This window comes from Rhagoletis zephyria, unplaced genomic scaffold (assembly GCF_001687245.7).
Source record: "Rhagoletis zephyria isolate East Lansing unplaced genomic scaffold, Rhagoletis_zephyria_1.1 Rzeph_scaffold_00083, whole genome shotgun sequence".
Taxonomy (NCBI): domain Eukaryota; kingdom Metazoa; phylum Arthropoda; class Insecta; order Diptera; family Tephritidae; genus Rhagoletis; species Rhagoletis zephyria.
In genome coordinates, this window is record NW_016157167.1 from 59742 (window position 1) to 77861 (window position 18120).

Sequence of the window (18120 nt, forward strand, 5' to 3'; positions counted from 1 at the left end):
GAATTTTCTTTATTTTTCACACAGAAATTTCTTTACGAGTTCGTGTCAACCCCTTCAAATAATTTTCTTTGAAAATTCGTAAAATCATCGTTACAGAAATCAGATACTCCTAACCATTTCCTTAAGATTTCGGGTACTTTGGTTTGCAGGGTATGTATTGCTGCGCTTCTATAACATACGAAAAAACTTGTTTGTAGAAAAAAACTTTTACCGAAATGAGTTTGAATGATTTGAATGTTTTCCATTCATTTATTCACATTCTTCCATTTGAAGGTAGAAAATTTAAAACAAAATGTATATTCATAAATTACAAAATTCCAAACGCTGAGTGTTTTGTATGTCAAGTAAAACATTCAAACCTACTGTACTCTGTTTGGCTAGAAGTTTGAATGAAGTCATGCAACCCTCTAATATGTATGTATGTATATCGCACATTTCTTTCTTTCAGGAAATTCCTATATTGAGGGACTACACGCGCTGAGTTTTTTTCTTTTAAACAATACTCGCAAATTTTCAAAAATGTATTTAACAAATTGTCTACATACATATCTACACACAGGTGGGTGGCTTGATAAAAATTCTTTACCATTAGCGTTGACATTGGTTGTCGCACGTCTTGCGTACTTCCAGCATGTGCTAGCAAAAAACGTTTGAGATAAAAAAGTGTAGAAAACGCACAAAGCTGTTGATAACAACAGCCAAGAGACTGGGGTCAAAATTGTGTTTGCATATAAAAGCAGCGGTCAAGTGTAGCTTAAGACACTTCACAACCGTGATCCGAGCATTGGTTTAGAAGAAAATAAAATAAAATAATACATATTTTAAATTTGTGTGCCAAAAAAAAAAGTAGCGATGCAATTTGCGGCCGTTTGGCTATTGGCTGCTGCAGCCAGTTTCACAGCATTCGAGCAGAGTGAAGCTTACGATATAGGTGAAAATCAAATAAGTGAGTGTGAAAGTTTAGTTGGCTCTTTAATTTATCAATTAAAAGTGAAAATTGGGTCAATTTGTATGGGAGATGTTTTGGATTATGCGCGTATAGCATAGGAGGATTCCGAAGAAACCGTGAGTATAAAATCAATTTGGAGTTTGCCAAGTTGTGAAAATAGGTTTCTTTTTCATAGCATTTTGCTGTTGTTTCGTAAAAGAGCCCATAAATTTTGTGTAAAAACAAGCTACAAGGAGTTCCTGGTATCCATTTCCGAACTTATCTTTTTCCTAAAACATCCGCAATAGTGAAAATTTTCACATTATCTTACGTGTCAAAATAAAGCAAAGATATATTTGATTCTTTTCATACAACCAAAATTCTATACAGAGAACATTCATATGCATAAGAAATAACATTGTTTTACACATTTCCATTTGAATACAAATTTTTATTAAATTAATTACAGTCACTCACAAAATTGAGTATGTGGTGATTTTTTTTAATATTCACAAAAGTTTTCATGTCAAAAATTTCTTGTTAATTTTTTTATGCAAATACGATTTATATTTTGAAATACACTATATACACTGCCGGCAAAAAGTATTGGCACAGCAAATTTTTCACAATATGTGCAACAATTTTTTTCTAATATTTTTCCGCCAATTTTTTATAAATACATGGTTCATTCTACAATAAAAAACATAAAAATAGAATTCCTTAACTTTGTGCAAAACTCACGAAAATTCAGCTAATTTTCATGCAAATTCTCAACTTTTTAATCAGATATTTCAGAATTTTTTTGGGTATGAAGTTTTGCACCCAGTAATGCATATAAATTCACTTTTTTTTTATACGGAATAAAATGCCATACGCCGTCAGAAAAAAAGGTTAAAAATCAGCGCGAATTTTAAGACATTTAAAAGTTGCTCATAAAAATTTAATGGGTTTTAAAACTACATACTCGAAATTTTGTAGAAAATCTTAATAAAAAGGTTGCAATATTTGATGAAATTTTGCAGAATTCTTCTAAATTTGGTACAAAGTGTGAAACTCAGGTTGGTATGGTATTTGTTAAAATACAAGCCATATTTTAATAAAAAATTAACAAACAATTTTTAACATCAAATCAATTGTGAATATGTAGATTAAAAAAAAAAATACCGCATATTCAATTTTGTGAGTGACCTGTACATGTACCGTATGAAAAAAAATTTCAAGGAAAAGTAAAATTTAGGTTTTTTATTTTAACACGAAAAAAACGTTTAAGTTTTCACGCCCTCTGGCGGAAGTTTTATGAAAATGATAAGTCCAGAAATGGATTCCTCATAGCTACCAAAAAAAAACCCTTGGCATGTGTTTATACAAAATTTAAGCACTTCTTTACGACACTACAGCATACTGCTAAGAAAAGGAAACCAATTTTCGCAATTTGGCAAACTCTTAATTGATTTTAGAGCCATGGTCTCTTCGGCAAATGTGGTTAGAGCTACACGTAGAATCCTCCTATGCTATACGCGCATAGTCACAAAAATGTAGCCTCCCTAATGTATACGTTTAAAAAGTCTTTTAAGCAAACTTCTTTTACGCGCGGACACTGCGCTAGTATATTCCGACGTAGTTTTTGACGCTGATTCCGAATCCAAAGTCAGAATTGTCAAATTGGCTAAAGTTTTTAGTGTCTCGGCAAAGACAAAAGACGAAGTTTTACATTGTTTCGGGTGATTGTGCAGTTTTTTGAGTTTATCTCAATAGCTAAGTCCAATTTAACACTTCTGACTTTGAATTTGAATTCAACGGGGAAAAATACATCGAAAGAGATTAGCGTAGTGTTTGGGCCAAGATGTTTTTTTGAGGTACCTGTTTTTTGAAATCTTTATAATCAAAAATATATTTTACTTGTTACTTGTTGGCAAGTAGATGCCGGCGCTAATGCCTTGAATGCGGCTACTCAAAACGCCATTGGTTCAGCGGGTGTAGGAAGTGGGCTAACCAACAACATTGGCGGAAGTCAAGTCAGTAAGTAATAAGCAATGACAGATATGAAAATTTTGTTTAATTTGTTTTATAAATACATTACAACTAGTAAAGGACATACCTAATTTCAAACTAATTCAAATTTTTATTTTAGTCAACTCCGGCTCGATCATTCAGGGTAGCGGCAACACTGTTAACAGTTTACTCAATGTGGATCCTCAGATCAATGCGGTTGTGAATGCCCTCAATAGCTTAAATCAAGAATCTGCTGCTGCCTCCGATGGAGCAAGTGGAAATACAATTGGTGGCAGGCAAATTCGTAAGTATGGAATGGGGTCTCTTGCCCAGTTAATAATTATTCAAAGATAGATTAAGTTAAGTTACATATGTAGGTACCTCTGTGGCTCGTTTCTATAACAATTCTCTACCAAGGCGAATTGAGATATGAATTCGCCACCTTGTTCTCTACTGCTAATGAGTGGTAGAGAATGACGTATATTCTCTAGCAGTAGAGAAATAATCGAATGACAAATATTCTCTAGCAGTATAGAAATAATTGGTAGAGAAGAGTTACAGAAACGAGCTACGAATTTGTCCCTGCCTTTCTTGTCTACTTTTTCTTCTTGTTTGGCGCAGTAACCGCCTAACTTATTTATGTCGAGATCAATGAAGCACGCCAGTCGGTTCTCTTGTGCGCCAAGTATGGCCAATTCGAATTGCCAAGTCCTTCTCTACTTAGTATTTTCAATACAGAGACAGCTTCTCTTGTCCTCTACTACTACTAGCGGGTTCCGAGTTGTACGTACCACTAAAGGCCGACTTGATGATATTAAAGAGATTGTGTGGATGTTCGGTATTCGTGAATGTACATATATCGAGTTAGTCCCTACAGACCACGGGGACATAATAGTAGCTTAACTGTTCACAACGAAGGCCAGTTTAGATGGAGCTTCGCCGTCATATAAATTATACTTAGGATACACTTCAGTAATCTGCGGACCTATAAGTCTATCTCAAAAGCAGATTCGGAGGTAAGATGTTAGATTGAATTTTGGAGCCATTTGCTTAAATCGTGCTCGCCGTAGAGGTGTAGATTGATACCAGGTTTGAGAGGTGAAGAACTCAGTGAAAGTTTAAAGATAATTATTGGATCAAAAGTGGTGGGTAAGAACTGCGGCCAGTAGTAGTCACCATGTTTGTAATTCATGCAGAGTCCGCAAAGAGCTAGGGACGAGTTGTCGGAGGATGCGTCAGACTAGGCTGAGCATAATTTTATTAATTGAGGAAGTTTTGTTAAATTACACTTTAGAAGTGGATATGCAAAAATTTCATTAATATCATAAAAGAAATTCTCGCACATGCAGCAGTGCGTAGCATGCATTTAGGTGCTTGGTGTCTATCTACCTTTTCTGAAAGCATTCTGAGCCTGAAATTTTCGAAAATAAGGCATATTTTGCAGTGTTGTGGCCCGTATTCCCTGCTTTAGGGATGAAGACCACTGCTACCTGCTATCTGACGAGGCAAACGACCATGTACACTTTTGTTGCCAAGCAAATTATTGTGGCATCCGTTCATCGGAGCATAGGTGGTACGATACTATATATCTGGACGCGACAATATCATCGAGTGTATAGCCTCGCTAGTAGTTGAAAGTGGTTGCTGACTCGAGACTGACTGTCACAACATTTGCTCTACTGTTTCAAGACTGCTTATTCAGTAAGTTAAAAGGAGCAGCACTCTTATAAAATCACCTTCTCAATCGCGCGAATTTTGTGATGAATTCGAGCTTTCAACAAATTTTATACCCGATGCCTTTTTTGATTTTGTTATTCCCTTCTGGAACGGACAGAAACTACGACGGTATGCTTAGTAAATATAGCGCTATAAACGACGCCTTTCTTTCCCAGGTATTGTCCAAAGCAGCCTTAGCTTTGCCATCCACCACTTTGTGTGTTTTGCTTGGAGGCTTTGTTTTCAGAACAAATTGTATAGATTCGTTAAAAGAATTCGTAAAACGAACAACCGCTGCCCACAGTTGGTCTGTTGAGCTCGGATCGGCTGCCAGGGTTTCGAAAATATTTTTTGTGTTAAATAATATGTGATAATATGCGATCTATAAAAAGCGTTTGGACGAGTGTGTTTGAAGTAAAATGTCTAATGTATATACATAATTAAATATAATACTTACTCTTGTAAACACTCACAAAATAAGCTTTTTACAAGTTACTGTTTTAGATTATGAACTATCGAAAAGTTAAGAGACGGTCTTCTATTAGGTATGTCTTTAGAGCTGTGCTGGCCAACTTAAAGCCGAGCACGACTAGTTGATGACCTTTTTTTCCCTATGCATATGTAAATAAGAGGCCGAGACAATTTACAAAGGCTCGGCACATGTACTTATGAAGTTGCCATCCTTGACATACACAGACACTGAATAAAAGTTCTCCCTGTTTTGGAGTTATCTACCTAAGACCCTCAAATAGCGACCATAACGAGTACTACTTTAATACATTCATACATACGTACATTGATGGATTCAATCTTTATTCAGCTTTCAAAACTTCTATATCTTATTTTAGAACAAGCTGACACCCAAATAGTTGGACAAGGTAATACTGTCTCAAGTCTGGCCAATGTCAATCCGCAAGTGAATGCTGGTGTTGGTCTACTTAGTTCCGTGACACAAACAGTTTCTGGTGCAACTGGTGGAGCTGCTGGTGGACAATCAGGAAGTGATTATAACGGTAAGATTCTTAACTTGACCGTATGAATACAAGGGGATAATGGGCTGGAGTTAGCGTTAGCGGAGCTAAGACAGAAACATTTACGATCGCACGTCCTAGCTTATCCTGAGGAGCTCTCAGTCATTGAAATTAGTTAAAGTGGTCGGATCACGGCACTTGGCAAACTAAATAATGATCTAGTTTAAGTTTTCATGGTATTCCCTGGACAACCTCTGTCCTTATCAAGTTAAAATGAGAACATTTGCATTCCACGATTGTGGCTTCGAACTATTGAATTCCTATATTGGATTCAGCGCTGTACTTCCATGCAAGTTTCTTTTATATTTACCCTATACCCTCTTTTTTAATATAGAAAATCCGCAAGCCAGCGCAGGAACTCCAACTGCACGTGGATCCAGCTCAAGTGCGTCTGGAAATAGTATTGGCGGCCAACAAAGACGTAAGTGAAATGAAAAGCTCGATAAAATTTCAAATTTTTTACTGATTTACACACCAATTTGCAGAAAATACTGGTGCCAATATTGTTGGTGATGGCAACACGGTTTCGAGTCTGGCCAATGTCAGCCCTCAAGTCAATGCAGGCGTCAATCTTCTCAGCTCAGTAACTCAAACGCTTTCCGGCGCAACAGGTGGTAGTGGTGGACTACTGGGAGGTGTACTTAGTGATGTAGGTGGCGCTGCTAATAATATTGGCGGCAGACAAACGAGTAAGTATGCATTCTTTGCAAGGAACCTCCGTTTTAAATAATCGCGTTTTTTAATTCTAACTAAATTTTATTTTAATTTTTGTTAGTGGCTACAGGTTCCAATATACAAGGAAACCGCAATCAAGTATTCAGTTTATTAAATGTGGATCCCCAAATTAATGCTGACGTGAATGCTCTAAATACTGTCAATCAAAGTACACCAGGTGGAGCTAGCGGGGCAGGAACAGCTGGAAATAATATCGGCGGCAGTCAAGCTCGTGAGTAGTGACTAGTAATATTTATATTTACTAGTAATTATGAAAGAAATTGAGACTTGAAGGGAGGATTTTATGGGCATGAGTACGAGCGGACAGTGTCTGAAAATATTGACCCACCTCAAAACATTCAAAATATTTTAAAATAGTTACCTTCTATGAAGAATTGATTCTAGCAAAATATTCTCTTCCCTACAGAATCTACAGGTAATGGTATTGTTGGTGATGGCAACACTGTTTCAAGTCTCGTCAATGTCAATCCTCAAGTCAATGCTGGCGTGAATCTTCTAAGTTCAGCAGCACAAACCGTTTCTAGTGTCGCTGGCGGTGTTGCTGGTGCTAGTGGTGGACTTTTAGGCGACGTACTAGGTAGCGCAACTAGTGGACTTTTAGGTGGCGTACTTGGTGGTGCAACGAGTGGAGTTTTAGGCGGCGTACTTGGTGGTGCAACTAATGGACTTTTAGGCGATGTGGTTGGCGGCTTCGGTGGTGCGGCCAACGATATCGGCGGCCAGCAAGTCGTGAATGCTCTAAATATTGTCAACCAAAATACACCAGGTGAAGCTAACGGTGCTGGCTCGCGCGGTGCTGTAAACAACTTAGGTGGTAGCCAAGCTCGTAAGTAGTGACTAGTAATACGTATTTATTTCTACTAGTGATTCCGAAAGACATTGATCCTCTACACACTAGGTTTTTGAGACCGCTTGAAGCGAGGATTTAATGTGCATTAGCAAATATTTCAAAATAGTTACCTTCTTTGAAGAATTGGTTCAAGCAAAATCTTATCTTCCCTACAGAATCTTCGGGTAATCGTATTGTTGGTGATGGCAACACTGTTTCGAGTCTCGCCAATGTCAATCCACAAGTTAATGCTGGTGTGAATCTGCTCAGTTCTGTTACACAAACCTTATCCGATGTAATAGGCGGCGGTGCAAGTGGCGGACTGCTTGGTGGTGCACTTGGCGCTGTAGAAGGTTCAGCTAACAACATAGGTGGCAGGCAACTGAGTCAGTAACAAATATCAATAGTTTATGATTGCAGATCCATAGAATTTCCTCCTTTTTTCAGTGGATACAGGCTCTAACATTCAGGGGAATAACAACCAAGTGTCCAATTTAATTAATGTGGATCCTCAAGTAAATGCCGATGTAAATGCTTTAAGTAGTGTCAATCAAAGAACAGCAGGTGGAATCGGTGGTGCTGGAGCAACTGGGGCTGGAAATAGTTTTGGTGGCGGGCAGGCACGTAAGTATAGTCTAGTAATATCTGAAAGATTAAAGCAATATAAATAAGTTATAGAGCTTTAAAAAAATTTCGAATATTTAGGATAACCAAATTTTTGGATAAAATGTATGTTAAATCTGCCTACGTTTTCAGAAAATACAGGTAATCGGATTGTTGGCGATGGTAACACTGTTTCGAGTCTTGCCAATGTCAATCCACAAGTCAATGCTGGCTTGAATCTGCTAAGTTCGGTAACACAAACGCTTTCCGGTGCTGCAGGTGGTAGCGACGGACCACTTGGAGGCGTACTCAGTGGTGTAGGTGGCGCTGCTAATAACATTGGCGGCAGACAAACGAGTAAGTATGCATTCTTTGCAAGGAAACGTTTTTTCAAATCATTCCATTTTTAATTCTAACTAAATTTTATTCTAATTTTTGTTAGTGGCTACAGGTTCCAATATACAAGGAAACCGCAATCAAGTATTCAGTTTATTAAATGTGGATCCCCAAATCAATGCTGACGTGGATGCTCTAAATATTGTCAATCAAAGTACACCAGGTGGAGCTAGCGGTGCAGGAACAGCTGGCTCGCGCGATGCTGGAAATAATATTGGCGGTAGTCAAGCTCGTGAGTAGTCGCTAGTGATATGTATTTATTTCTGCTAGTGATTCTGAAAGACATTGAGCCTCTACACACTAGGTTTTTTAGACCACTTGAAGTGAGGATTTTGTGGGCATGAGCACATATTTTAAAATAGTAGTTACCTTCTTTGAAGAAGTGGTTCAAGCAAAATCTTCTCTTCCCCACAGAATCTTCAGGAAATCGCATTGTTGGTGATGGCAACACTGTTTCGAGCCTCGCCAATGTCAATCCACAAGTAGACGCTGTGGTGAATCTGCTAAGTTCTGTTACACAAACCGTATCCGGTGCCACAGGCGGCGGTGCAAGTGGCGGATTGCTAGGTGGTGCACTTGGCTTAGCTAACAGCATAGGTGGCAGACAACAGAGTAAGTGACAAATATCAGTAGTTTATGATATCCATATCCCTAGAATTTCCTCCTTTTTCCAGTGGAGACAGGCTCTAACATTCAGGGGAACAACAACCAAGTGTCGAATTTAATTAATGTGGATCCTCAAGTAAATGCCGATGTAAATGCATTAAGTAGTGTCAATCAAAGAACAGCAGCTGGAAGCGGTGGTGCTGAAGCAACTGGGGCTGGTGGAGCTGGAAATAGTTTTGGTGGCGGACAAGCGCGTAAGTATAGTCTAGTAATATCTGAAAGATTAAAGCAATATAAATAAGTTATAGAACTTTAAAAAATTTTCAAATATTTAGTGATAACCAAATTTTTGAACAAAGTGTATGTTAACTATGGAAAAATCTTCCCTCCTTTTCAGAAATTGCTGGCAATCGGATTGTTGGCGATGGTAACACTGTTTCGAGTCTTGCCAATGTCAATCCACAAGTCAATGCTGGCGTGAATCTGCTAAGTTCTGTAACACAAACGCTTTCCGGTGCTGCAGGTGGTAGCGACGGACCACTTGGAGGCGTACTCAGTGGTGTAGGTGGCGCTGCTAATAACATTGGCGGCAGACAAACGAGTAAGTATGCATTCTTTGCAAGGAAACGTTTTTTCAAATCATTCCATTTTTAATTCTAACTAAATTTTATTCTAATTTTTGTTAGTGGCTACAGGTTCCAATATACAAGGAAACCGCAATCAAGTGTTCAGTTTATTAAATGTGAATCCCCAAATTAATGCTGACGTGAATGCTCTAAATACTGTCAATCAAAGTACACCAGGTGGAGCTAGCGGTGCAGAAACAGCTGGCTCGCGCGATGCTGGAAATAATATTGGCGGTAGTCAAGCTCGTGAGTAGTGGCTAGTAATATTTATATTTATTAGTAATTCTGAAAAAAGTGAGCCTTGAAACGAGGATTTTATGGGCAAGAGTACGAGCGGACAGCGTCTACAAATATTGTCGCACTTCAAGACGTTCAAAATATTTTAAAATAGTTACCATCTATGAAGAATTGATTCTAGCAAAATATTCTCTTCCCTACAGAATCTGCCGGTAATCGTATTGTTGGTGATGGCAACACTGTTTCAAGTCTCGCCAATGTCAATCCTCAAGTCAATGCTGGCGTGAATCTTCTAAGTTCAGCAACAGAAACCGTTTCTGGTGTGGCTGGTGGTGCTGTTGGTGCTAGTGGTGGACTTTTAGGCGGCGTACTAGGTAGCGCAACTTGGCGTGGCGTACTTGGTGGTGCAACGAGTGGAGTTTTAGACGGCGTACTTGGTGGCGCAACTAATAGAATTTTAGGCGGCGTACGTGGTGACGCAATTGGCGGACCTTTAGGCGGCGTGGTTGGCGGCTTGGGTGGTGCGGAAAACAACATCGGCGGCCAGCAAGTCTGTAAGTATGCGGGCGTGATAAAACACCAACACAAAACTAGAGTGCTAATGAATCTTTAACATTCTAGTGAATAGAGGCTCCACCATATTGGGAAATAATAATCAGGTTTCCAGTTTATTGAATGTCGATCCTCAAGTGAATGTAGATGTTAATGCCTTAAGTAGGGTTAATCAACAAACCAGCACTGGAGGTCTTTCGGGTACTGGTGGTGCTCAATCATGTAAGTTGAAGATATACTCTTTATTTATGTACTCAAAAACTTCGCTTGACTGCTGCCAAACTCTGATGGAGACAGCGGCGTAGAACATACTTCTTCATAGCATTTGAGTCACAGGTTGCATATGCAGAGTGCATCACTTTAAACCGCCAAGTCACTAGGCTCTTGCTACGGCATGCTAAACCTTTAAACCATGGACAACTACTTATGTATGCTCCAAATCTGGCACTGACACTGGACCGCTCTTGGCCTTGCACGTTGCTTATTCCTCGATTGGCCTGCGAATCATCGGTCTTACCTGACTATGGTTTTCCCAATTCAATAGTCACTCGCTTAGCGCCCAGCACGCAACTGCGGTTTAAGTCGCAACCTAAGCGCTGGCCCGCAAAACCAATTTGACCTCAACGCCAGTTTTGTTGGTTCCTGATCACGGTCGTCACCACCGTGTGTACAAACAAACACCACGTAGTTTTCCACTGGTGTCACACAGGTGATAAAAACGTTGTCATGATAAGAGAAAAACACATCTATCGAGGTTTTTCGCATTATCATTTCCCCCTATCTTCTTTATCATTGGTCGGGATAATTTTGAAGCGAATATCTCTAAAGTAGGATTTTTGCTAATGTGATAAATCATCACCGATAATCAGTTGTTTTGTTTGCTCTTCAAGCTGGAGTGTAAGTTAATTAAGTTAATTGAGTGTGGGCTTCGCTTCTATCGATCAGCGTAAAAGAATGAGAAACTTTGTTGCGGCCAGTACGCGACAGCCCTATACCGCCTGGAAACGTTTACTTAGGGATGCTATCTTTAGACAAGTGGCGAAAAAGTGGTGCCAAAGCACAGATTCTTGCATATCTGAAGTAAATAAGAAATCCAGTATCTCTGACGAGGGTCATTGCCTTATATGCAGGCATGGTGAACTGCTACGAATCTGAGAAGGAAGTTATCCGCCATAATTTTTTTTTTTGGAGCTGGAGGATTGACCGGTGGGGGCATAGGCATCTTCTTAGGCTCGCAAGTCCATTTTGGTGGGTGGACTGACAGGTCACTGCTTGATTTGAATTAACGCAGTCAGATTAAACATCACGCCGAACCGTCTTCGTCGCGGTTGCCTGGGGGGCGACCTAGGTGGAACCATTCGGATGCTTCCTCTTACACTGCCCATCTTTTGATAGATTGCGCCTTAGGCACCTGGATTAGCACTTTGTAAGTGACTCGGAGGAGCTTCCCGGAATTAACATTCGTTCGCGACACGCATCGATTCTCGCTTTAACCTATCAGTCCCAGGCGGCAAACACAAGCGGGAAATACTTGTTGAAATTCACCTAGGAAACTCTTGTACACACGAACCTCTATGTGGCTTGCTAAAATCTTATCTAACCTAAAACAAATTCCTTGTATTTATTGACCAACATGAGTCGAAATTTTCATTTCAGAACTAGTTCTAAAATAATTAAAGGAGCCGGTCATTATCTTAAGTGCGTTTTCTCTGTCACTACACATACCAGAGCATATTCAAACAAGATTAGAAAAAAAGTGTGTCCATTTTCTTCCATACAACTAGACTCCAAATTGGTTACGACAGTTTCTTCGCATCGTGGAAAGTGGGAAAAAGGTTTCAAATCAATAGGGGGCTGAATGTGACCAGATGGAATTTTTAGCAGCTACTATCTGAAACCATTACCCTGCTAAATCTTACGCTTCTCTCAACAAACAGACCGTGTCTTAGGTTTAACAAGACAATGACACCCAGAGGCTAATTTTGGTACTGAGGAATAATTTTGGCAAAAGCGTTTACTTCTGCGGTTACAGTGCCAATAAAAAAGAAATAAGACCCAGGGCCTGTGTTTATTAACTAAACATCAACTTCTGTCCGTGGCGGTTTGTTACTTTTCTTCAACTTGCCGGAACAGAAAACCCAAAGACTTGAAAGTATATATCCAATTTCTTGTCAAAGCACCTTTTCTGATGGACTTTTTTGTTTTCTGACTTCATTGAAAACCACTTTACCCTTAATCCAATCACGATTTGACTCTTGCTTTAAAATAGTGCTGATGTAATATTGGCTTGAAATTTTTACTTGCCCGTTTTTGGAAAAAAATTACTCAGTAGTAAAAAATGGCCTTTTATGATATCTACTTCTATTTTACAGCGGCGGTAGGAATTTCTGGAAACGCTGGAGCTACCCGAGTTGCTGGTGGAAGTCAAACACGTGAGTAGAAGATCATTATCTAATGTTTAATGATTTCAAGCTTTTAACTTGTATACTAAAATAATTTCCCTTAAATTTTCTACAGTTAACAGCGGTACGGTTATCCAAGGCTCAGGCAATGCAGTTTCCTCACTGGCCAATGTAGCGCCTCAGGTTGGCCTCGATATAGATTTACTCAATGCTGTAACTCAAACGGGCGGCGGCGGCGGTGGTGCTGGATTGCTTGGAGGCCATTTACCTCCAACCCCACAACCAACTCTGCCTCCTACACTTCCTCCATTACCCCCGACACTACGTCCAACTCCACCTCTCACACTTCCTCCGACTGTACCGCCAACTCCCCCTACACTTTTACTAACTTCGCCCCTTTATCCTCCAACTTACCCGACTGCACTAAACGTACCTTATGCCTACCCTCCGCAACCACCATCGCCGTCCTACTTGGCACCACCTTTACCACCACAATTCCCTAAAGCTAACTGCTTTGAAATTACGGATTACGATCTAAATGGGAATAAGGGTCAATCTCGTATAGTGTGTGTTCCACCTCCGTCCCCGCCAACACGTCGTTGTTTCCTGCGCCGTTGCAACAAATGGTCAAATCAAGCAGATACCAGCTGCTGTTTTGAAAACCATCCACATTCGCAACCACATGCACCAATACCCGCACCTGCGCCAGCACCGATTTACGAATCGCCACAACCTGGACAGATAGAGTCACCGATAAATCTAAGATACGATCATTTCTACCCTTAATGTGTTTTGTAACTCTATTCCGTTGAAAATAAACGCCGGTTTTCCTCCGAAGAAGCTCGTTTTATTTTATCAAAAACTCGACTTACATTTTAGCAATTGGAAAAGTATCAATTTCTATTCAATTCTCGACAAGCGACGATAGGAACGTAAGCGTAGTAGTGGCAGATGATGGTATGTTCATCTACTCGGAGGACCTGCTGATGGGTGCGTCTTTTCATCTGCCAAACAACTGCAGCCTCTCTTAAGGTGAGATTCATTTCATCGAGAAGGCAGTTAGACTTCTACCTTATACCAGCTCCGTAGCTTTGAAGTCAATAAATTCCATAATATTTAAATCGGGGAGTTTATAGAAAAGCTTTACCGCATTTGAGCCTAGGCTTTTCTCTCGTCGGTCCGGAACCGGAACCCACTCAAGGAGTTTGGGCTGTCAGAAAGCTCAGTTGCACGTTAGGAAGGTTAATTTGAAGCTTTTATATGTTAGGGTTGAAGCCACCTAATAAGCTCTTAACTTGTGATTTGATACCCAAGGTAGTCTAGTGTCATGAGGAAGAATACATGATTACTTTCTGTGTCGATTTCCAAATCTGGGAAAAAGCTTATTCAGCAGTCTAGTACCTTGGGCTCAAATTCATGTGAAATAGGGGGTCAACCGCACAGTGCCATGATTTTTATATCTATTGTCTTTTTATAGGAACCCTGGTTAAGGAAGTGTGCCTGCTCATTCGCAGAGGATAGTCAACAGTGTATCACAGTAGAAGTATGGCACTCTTCAAACGCTTTCTAATAAGCGGAGAGCCACTTCCAGACTCTTCGCCAAATTTGGCTGTAATCTTCAAAATGAGGAATCAAAGCAGCCAGTGGAGAGGGTCAAGGGCAATTTTGTGACGGACGGAAAGCAGGAACGGCCTCCTGACCCCAGACCAGCATCCATTCATAACAGGACACGGATATCAAAAAATTAACGGTCAGTAGGCAACACTACTGATGTAGGCTTGTTGGCGCAACCGGGTGTACTGAGTTCCTGAAAACTTTGTGCTTGACCTAGTCCCAAAAGATCTTTTAATTAACAAGTCAGCTTATACTAGCGCATACAAACTACGGGATTTAGAGTACTAGAAAGCAGGGCGCATTCCAAAGAGAATATTAAAGCTCTACCCACCGACTACATAATAGCAAGAAATTAGATTAACGCAAGTACTGAACGAAATTCCTAAACCGCAGTGACTCGATTCAAGAAGATAATAAATGCTTGCTGGTCCACAGCCATGTTCTTAAAGCGAAGTCTAAAATGGAAGCAGACATTTTCATTGAGCAACTCAAGTTCTCGCGTGTAAGGTGAAAATTTTTCCGATTTCCAGGCATCAATTCAGGCATACCCCTTTTCCTTGAATAGGTCACAATCCGTGGAACACTGAAAGACGATTCTGAGGGATACTATTGCATACCTAATAGTGCCGCCAATAACAACATGTTGGCGCCAAATATTCATTTACAACGCTTTCTTCATAACAGGTACAACGTGAAACTACTTTGACTTTATTTATATCTCAGTGCCCGTGTGGCAAAAATAAAATCAAGTACGCGCCCCAACCATCAATTACACTGGCATCAGAATACTTGTCGCGCGTATACCTAGATGGAGAAAGCGCCCAAAAGGCGGCAATGAAAAGTGTGACGCACATAAGTTATGCGCTCGCATACAAAAAACTTTCGCAGCTATGAAGAGAGATGGTTGCTCCATAAACTATGCGTACATTCTTGAATATCAGCTAATTTTATCGCTTCTTTTCAACAACAGGAATGAAAGTGGAACATTTTTGCTTTATTTTTCCGCACAACAGCCGCGTTGATGTTTTTATTGCATTCATTACAAATTTCATATTCTCTCCCCGTTAAATTATGTAGTTCAATTACTCAGCTTGGTGGTAATAACATTCGCCACAGTTGAGCGCCAAGTATACAAACAACAAGTAAACAAACAACCAGCGAAAAAAAAAAAAAAAGCTCTGCTTGTCTGATGCCGTTGGCTACCCAAACTGTCTTTGTTTGCCTCGTCTACTTACCTGCTTCTTTCATGTTTGTCGAGCGCGTGTCCTGTATTTTAAAGCAGTTTTGGGGTTTCCTTCAGTTTTCCTATTAGTCATACCGCGCTGGTTTCCTTTATCATTTTCATATCTCCCACCAGCTATCTTTTTCCGTTTTCCTCGTTAATATAAATTTGATGCGCTTTCTATTGCTGTTAACTTTTTCTTTAATTACCTTTGCGTTAATTTTTCATTGCGCTTTGGGTTGAATTTGAAACATCTCATTCTTGTGCGGGTTGGTTTTATTGGATTATCTGCAAATAAATTTGTACGCCGGGTGTTATTGTCGAAGTGCGCTATGAAATATTTAAAAATTATTTGGCAGGCATTTTGTGAGAGGTCAACTCGTTTTACCTAGAAGGCACTTGAGACGTGCATAGAATTTGTTAGTTAAATTTTAATTTGGTTACAGAGGTGCTAAGACAATTTGGAAAGGGACAATGAAAATGTACAATGAGCTGATGAAAACACGCTCGTCTTGATGATGAACTCAGTTGCTGTGCTTCAAAAGGCGTTTGCCTTCGCGATAGCAAAAACTCCTGTCGATGTTTAATAAAATTTACGCAAATAAACAGAATTCTTATTCCATTCGGCTCTAAAAAGCTTGTGGAATTGAATTCGTTTTCTCGCGGTATGTCTTCTTCTTTTTTAATTAGATCTATAACCGTTTGTCGGTTTGAGCCGAGACCAAAAAGCTTCGCCAGTTGCTTCTATCCTTTGCAATTTTGCGCCTGTTGTTCATCCAAAGCGCAGACAGCTCCTTTTGCCCCTGGTCTTTCCATCGGGTCCGTGGGCGCCCTTGCTTTCCTTGTCCACCCATGGGTGCGGAGCTAAAGAAACGTTTCACAGGAGCGTCATCATCCATGCGGAAAACATGTGCAGGCCAGCGATATCGTTGTATTTTTAGGCCTTTAACTATACCCGTGTCTTAAAAAACGCTCGTACAGTTCATCATTCCATCTTTTACGGTACTCCTCGTCAACGCGAACATAGAATAGTTGTCTCGAAAGCCCCAAAGCCTTTGTCAGACATCTTCAATGTTTCTGCGCCATATAAAAGGATGGGCGTGATGAAAAATTGTAGAGCGTGAATTTTGTTCGTCGAGAGAGGGCTCTGCTTTTCAATTGCCTACCGAGCCTAAAGTAGCACCTGTTGGCAGGAGTTAGTCTTCGCTTTATCTCCAGATTGACATTACTGGTGGTGTTTATGGTGAAACCCGGCTAAAAAAGTGCTTCTATATTTCAAGACTATACCTGCCAGCTTTTTATGTGTTGCCGCTAGAGGGATTGAGTGTAGCCGTGCAACTGTAGCTCCATACCCAGACGAACGGCTCACGCCCCATTGCAGCCCACGCCGCACACTGTTGCTATTATATGGAGGCATTTGGAACAAAGTCATTGTGACAGTCGAAAGTCATAAATACAAAATTTCACATCAAAGTGTGAGTACCGGTCCGTATGGTCTTTAAATTAGACGCATGTTTTAGAGGATTTTATGTAGTTTTCGAATATATAATTGGATATTCTTGCGCGACTTTGCAAATATATGTAATTGTCGATTTTCTTAATTTACGAGTTTCAGCTTCTTTTTGCATAATTTGCCGAAAAGAATTTCACGAATTTTAAATTATGTGTAACCTTTGTTTTCTGAGAGTGGAAAGCAGAAAACAAAAATTAACCAAAATTCCATCACATTTGGTGACTGGTGTCCACATTGGTAGTCCGCGAATGGCGCATCGTATACCTTATCCTATTCTCTTCTATATTTTTCCGTCGTAGTTTGTGTAAACAGCTCATTACCTTACCGCGTAAGTTTCGTTATAGTAAGCTCTACTTTAGACGTTTTTTTTTAGATCAGTTATAAGCTCATCAACAGCCTCTTCACCCGGTCTTCGTGTCTTACACCCCTAATCTAACGAAGTCACAAAATTTAGCGCATCACTATTGTGATTTCCACTGCGACTCAATGTATGCCAAAACAAATATCCCGCTACAAAAAAAAAAATATTTAAATTTGTGTGCATTTCCTTAGAATTTAATGTAAAATTTTTGTGGCAGTAGAAATCACAATTGTGAGGAGTTGAGTTTTATGAATTTGTTAAAATAGTAGGCGGGTAAGTCGCATTTATGATTTGAAATTAACTGGGTGTTCAGTTTCGAAGCGTAGGGCCACTCTTATATGAGAGCACCAATTACAGGGTACTGAGTTACTGCGTTATGTAGTTACACCGTAGCCGACTTGGCACCAGTGGATAGACAATGAAACCAAGGAAATTCGCGGTGCAATCAAATGCAGAAAAATCGGTCGGGAGTAGGATTATTGTTGAAGCTTTTATGTCTTGATCTAACCGAAAAAAGATATTTGAAAACATAAAGCGAATTTCCTTTAGAAGATGCAACCGAAAACAATTATAGAGATAATTGAAAACATAAAGCGAATTTTTTTTAGAAGATGTACATAATACAATTCCAGACTTGAGATCGCATACCATATGTGTAATGCTCTCAATATCTACAAAATTAGTAGTTGGATTTAAACTTGTTAAAGCTAACATGCTCCTCAACATTCATCTGCAAACTGAGCATAAAGCTTACGGA

General features: G+C 39.8%; 1 protein-coding gene across 1 annotated transcript; it reads left to right on the forward strand.

Moving 5' to 3' along the window:
• Window positions 1–852: 852 nt before the first annotated feature.
• On the forward strand, window positions 853–13439 carry LOC108373637 (uncharacterized transmembrane protein DDB_G0289901-like). The gene is made up of 19 exons (XM_017629563.1): window positions 853–946; window positions 2846–2947; window positions 3060–3224; window positions 5485–5649; window positions 6002–6088; window positions 6153–6356; window positions 6443–6613; window positions 7408–7617; window positions 7679–7855; window positions 7988–8191; window positions 8277–8462; window positions 8645–8842; window positions 8905–9090; window positions 9234–9437; window positions 9523–9708; window positions 9903–10253; window positions 10321–10473; window positions 12624–12683; window positions 12769–13439. Exons 1-19 carry the CDS (start codon window positions 853–855, stop codon window positions 13437–13439), a joined length of 3774 nt encoding a protein of 1257 aa, XP_017485052.1.
• The last annotated feature ends 4681 nt before the right edge of the window (window positions 13440–18120 follow it).